The 5,425-nt window shown below is 48.9% G+C and overlaps 1 protein-coding gene across 1 annotated transcript; it reads left to right on the top strand.

Moving 5' to 3' along the window:
- Positions 1 to 2,884: 2,884 nt before the first annotated feature.
- On the top strand, positions 2,885 to 4,895 carry GUITHDRAFT_122860 (hypothetical protein; the record flags this gene model as incomplete). Its single annotated transcript, XM_005817857.1, has 3 exons — positions 2,885 to 3,063; positions 3,175 to 4,127; positions 4,174 to 4,895. The coding sequence occupies 3 exons, from the start codon at positions 2,885 to 2,887 to the stop codon at positions 4,893 to 4,895; spliced, it is 1,854 nt and encodes a 617-aa protein (XP_005817914.1).
- Positions 4,896 to 5,425: the final 530 nt, after the last annotated feature.

Genomic DNA, 5,425 nt, shown 5'->3' with positions numbered 1-5,425 from the left:
CTTCTCTTCTCTTCTCTTGTCATCTTTTCTCTTCTCGTCTCTTCTCTTCTCTTCTCATCTCTTCTCTCCTCTTCTCATCTTATCTCATCTCTTGTCATCTCTTCTCTTTTCATCTCTTCTCTTCTCTTCTCATCTCTTCTCTTCTCTTCTCTTCTCTTGTCATCTTTTCTCTTCTCTTCTCTTGTCATCTCTTCTCTTCTCATCTCTTCTCTCCTCTTCTCATCTCATCTCTTCTCTTCTCTTCTCTTCTCTTCTCTTCTCTTGTCATCTTTTTCTCTTCTCTTCTCATCTCTTCTCTTCTCTTCTCTTCTCATCTCATCACATCTCTTCACTTCTCATCTCATCTCATCTCTTCTCTTCTCTTCTCTTCTCTTCTCATCTCATCTCATCTCTTCTCTTCTCATCTCATCTCTTCTCTTCTCTTCTCTTCTCTTCTCATCTCTTCTCATCTCATCTGATCTCATCTCTTCTCTTCTCATCTCTTTTCTTCTCTTCTCTTGTCATCTTATCTCTTCTCTTCTCATCTCTTCTCTTCTCTTCTCTTCTCATCTCATCACATCTCTTCTCTTCTCATCTCATCTCCACTCTTCTCTTCTCTTCTCTTCTCTTCTCATCTCATCTCTCATCTCTTCTCTTCTCATCTCTTCTCTTCTCTTCTCTTCTCTTCTCTTCTCTTCTCATCTCATCTGATCTCATCTCTTCTCTTGTCATCTCTTCTCTTCTCTTCTCTTCTCTTCTCTTCTCATATCATCTCATCTCATCTCTTCTCTTCTCTTCTCTTCTCATCTCTTCTCTTCCTGCTTGCCCTCGCTGTCCACTAGCTTACATTGCCCATCCACACTTCCCTGCTTGTTTGGCGCCCGCGTCCCGTCCCCTCCCCAGGAGACTGCGAAGAAATCGATGCATGCTGCTCTAGCCCACTGGTGGTGCAACTTCATGACGCTCGCGTCGAAGCTCTTGTACTCCCCTAGGACGGGCTCGAAGGGTCGAGGGAAGACCTGTAGCAGGAGCAAGGTCAGGCTCTGAAGCCTCCGAGAGGTCGTGACAGTGCCGTCAGAAATCCCCAGGATGCAGTCACTAGCACAAGACAGCGAAGGATCCCACTAAGACTGCTCTGTGAATCCTAGTTCATGCTCCTTGGCGGCTTCACCAACTTCTGCACTGCAAGACTGACTGCAACATTCTTCTCATCATAGTCTCCTCGCATCACACTCTTTCACATGGCTTGGGCCCAGCCTCAACTCGTACCTTGCCAGCAGACAAGGAACCTTCTCTCTTGCTTCTTTGCATTCATGCTCTTCTCTGACACACATTCTCGTCTACAGCATCATTTTCCTCCTTTCGTCTTTCCCTCTGGAGCGACTTGGTTCTAGACTTTGAGATTTGAGAAAGGAATTGTATTAAGTCACGGCATTTATCATATGTAGATAACCTGAATGTAAACGAGTAAACTCAATGATCCTGAACTTCAACACAAGTCTCATTCGTTCCATCGTCCGTCAGCTACCTGTGAACGCACGCGGCAGGCAGAATCATGACAACCGAGCCCGACGGCCTGTGACGAGTCAACGGCCTCGGCGAAGCAAACCCTCCGAGTCCGATCAGATCACGGTATGTCTTTTCACTCCATGACTGTGATCACCGTACCAGCCAGGTCCGCAATAATACCGTACAGTGAATGTGACAACTTGACACGCCAGGAAAGAAGAGGGAAGGCAACCTTGAAGTTTTACAAACCTACGAGCTACTTCCCGCCTCTGTCCTCCACAGAGTCTCCGCTCGCCTCGTACTAGCTTGCTCTCCCGTCAGTCTCCCGTCTAGGCTTGAATTCCTACATTGAACCTCCCCGTAATCCCACTGGCTCAAGACATCTGAATGGGCGTCAGAGCATGCAAGAAGCATCCCAAACGGTTTCACGGGAAGCGTTGGAAGCGTTCTCCTCCCCTTGCTGCAGCCTCCCATCGAGCGAGAGCGTGATCGGAAATTACGGCTGTGAATCCTGCCCAGCGCCGTATTCCACCTACTATTCCGGCAGCACTTCGTTCAGCGACTGCGTCTGCGGCTCTGGATTCTACAGTACGGCGCGCGGCGGCCAATGGAACATGCGTGCCTTGCCCGGATTACCTTCTGACGACCAACGGCTACGCTCCCTGCCCTTTTAACACTTACAAGTCCGAAAGGGGCGCCGGAAGCTGCCAGAAATGCCCCGTCGGATCTTACAGCGCGATGGGCTCGACAAAGATCACCGACTGTCAGTGCGGTACGGGCTCCTACCTTCTGCCCGATGACGGCTACTGCATGCCGTGCTACAGCGCATCTCCCCTGCTCTGCCCTGCCGGCCTGCATTCCTTTGAAGGTGTGACGGATCTGGAGCTTTGCCTTTGCCCTGTTGGATACTACAAAGACGTATATCTACGATGCTGGTCAGCCCGATAAGATGGACGCAGACTTCTCGGGCCTGGCAATCCGCGTACCTGTGGGCCTGCAACGATCAAGAGCAACCTTGGCGACGTCTGCGCTCCCTGTCCTATTCTGAAGCATACGCTTTGGACAAGGCCTGCAATCGCTGTCCCGCCTTCACCGCTTCCGCTGCTGGCTCTTAGACTGCCAGTGCGTAGCTGGCTACACCAACTTCGATGGTTCCAATGGATGCGTCCCGTGCGCTGCCGGAAAGTACAAGAAATATATCGCTTCCTTCAACTGCATGCCCTGCTCTGAACATTACCGATTGTCCTGTGATTTTTAACTTAAAAGAAAGGCTACCGGCGGCAGCAAAGCTTCCGTTATGAGGAGTCAACGGATATTTTCCCGCCTTTTTTCTACCCCCTACCCCCAAATCTCTGATGAGGTACCCCTGGCAGCATCCTGGTCCACAAACTTGCTCATGGCAGCGTCGGAGGGAGCGCTGGAGGCTCTAGGCAGACAGCTGGAAGCTCTGAGGCTAGATAACGACAAGAGGTTTCAAGCCTTGGACGACAAGACTCGAGCTTTAGAGCAAGATAACACTACTTTAAGGCGCGAGAAACAAGAGTACGACGACAAGATTCGAGCCTTGAGAGAAGAGTACGACGACAGATTCGAGCCTTAAAAGAAGAGTACGACGAGAAGATTCGAGCCTTGAGAGAAGAGTACGACGACAGATTCGAGCTTTAGAGCAAGATAACACTACTTAAGGCGCGAGAAACAGGAGTACGACGACAAGATTCGAGCTTTAGAGTACGACGAGAAGATTCGAGCCTTAAAAGAAGAGTACGACGAGAAGACTCGAGCCTTGAGAGAAGAGTACGACGAGAAGACTCGAGCTTTAGAGCAAGATAACACTACTTTAAGGCGCGAGAAACAGGAGTACGACGAGAAGACTCGAGCTTTAGAGCAAGATAACACTACTTTAAGGCGCGAGAAACAAGAGTACGACGACAAGACTCGAGCCTTAAACGTATCTGAGCTCACGAAACAAATAGCGTGCAATCTACGATTTGGTTACTTTGACGACCTTTGCTCTACCTTTCTCCAGCTTCCAAAGGCTCCTGCAGTATTTCGGCAAAACGTTTGTCTGGCTTTTCTTCAGGCCGCGCAGAACTTACCCGCCGATAAAGATTGCAAGAAGGGACATGACAGGGAGAAAGCTTTTGACCTGGAGGGCTGTAAAGTTAACTCAGGCTTGGTAGAGCGATCGCACTTGGTCCCAAACAGTGCTGCATGTCGAATCGACTGGGGGATTATTGTGCAGAATGCTCTTCCAGAGGGCTTGCGGTCGGATGACGTCGCTAAGAAGGTTTTGTTTGGGTGTTATGATGAGGACAACAACCACATACCAGGCATTGCGGACCTTCCTTTCAACTTTATCTTCCTTGGTGGCCAACGCGAACATTTGGACAGCAAAGCAGCTCTGATGTTGCTTCCACTCCTATCTCCTCAGCAGCAATTCGAGTGGAAAGGCGAAGGGTACAAAGCGATTTTGATCGGTGTTGACAAAAACGTCTACAAAGAAACTTTCTTTCAACTTGATACTGAAGCTGTTCTGAAGAACTCAGAGTACGAACAACATCATTTGGACGAAGAGTCTCTCGTCAAGGAAATCTGCCGTCCGATGAAGCAGAAGTATTTGCTTCCCACCTTGTATCAAGGTACTGTAGCATTGAATGTGTTGACCGTACCAATGACATGTTCTAGATGACAGGGAGGTGCTACATCAGGCCCTACAGCACATTCAAATTCTTTACAAGGACGTTTGTTTGATTCAGTGCGAAGCTCCCAAAAGTCTGGAAACGCTGCTGCAAGAAAACAGATTCTGGAACCAAGACTCCAGGCGTTTCCTTTCCAAAAAAGTCTCAGGGTGCGATAAGCTCAGGGATAAGTTGACAAAGGAGAAGAAAGTCAAGGCTTTCGAGGGACTTAAGTCTGAAACTGGGCAGCCAGTGGCGGCGGCACTGCCATGTTTTCGCGTGATCACGTTCAAAGGAGACAGTCAGGAAGAGCAACATATAGAGCTTCACACGGCACCACACCCTCTTCTTCTTTCGCTCCGATCCATGAACGCAATGACGAATTATTTTTACGGAGATTTGCCAAATGGGAAATCAAGTCTGCTGCTTATGTCTTGTTACGGCGGCCTGGAGGAAGGGATGGCATTCGATTGTTCACAATGCTTGCGAAACGCGTTTGGCGAAGAATACGACCCGAAAGAGCAATATGTCATGGGACCTGATGGCCCTGAGATTCTGTCTTGCGGTAATCCTGTCCAAGGTGCCGCGATGAGTCCAGAAAACAGTCCGGAGGCGTTACAGTATGCGGCTGGGCGTCAGTGTGGATCGAATACTAGCGCATCTCCCACTTCGAGTCAAGAGTCGGAATGTAGCGCCGCGAGTACTGTCCAAAGGGACCTTTTTGACTGATCAGTGAAGTTTTAAGGATGATGGTGTGCTACATCAGATCATGACTTAGCATCATTTTAGGCATAGTTGTACATTAGTTCTACATATCTTTAGAGTTGGCTCATCGGCCATCTGCATGCAGAGATTAGCACGGGAGATTCTTCCTTGCATGCTCCACTGTTTTCTTCTCTTGTTACACAACCTCCTCACCTCGCCCTTTCTTTTTCTCTCTTGTCGCAACCCTCTCTTCCTCTCCACCCCTTGCTCTACCCCCCCCCCCCCCCTCCCGTCTCCTCTCTTGTCTCTTCTGACCTCACCTTACTCCACCTCAGCCTCTTTCTTTTGCTCCTTTTCTCCCCTCCCTTCTCATCTCATCTCATCTCATCTCATCTCTTCTCTTCTCTTCTCTTCTCTTCTCTTCTCTTCTCTTCTTATCTCTTCTCTTCTCTTCTCTTCTCTTCTCTTCTCATCTCTTCTCTTCTCTTCTCATCTCTTCTCTTCGCTTCTCATCTCTTCCCTTCTCTTCTCTTCTCTTCTCTTGTCATCTCTTC

This window comes from Guillardia theta (genome assembly GCF_000315625.1).
Source record: "Guillardia theta CCMP2712 unplaced genomic scaffold GUITHscaffold_508, whole genome shotgun sequence".
Lineage (NCBI taxonomy): Eukaryota > Cryptophyceae > Pyrenomonadales > Geminigeraceae > Guillardia > Guillardia theta.
The sequence above is the reverse complement of the archived record's forward strand: the minus strand, read 5'-3'. Positions and strand labels throughout refer to the sequence as shown.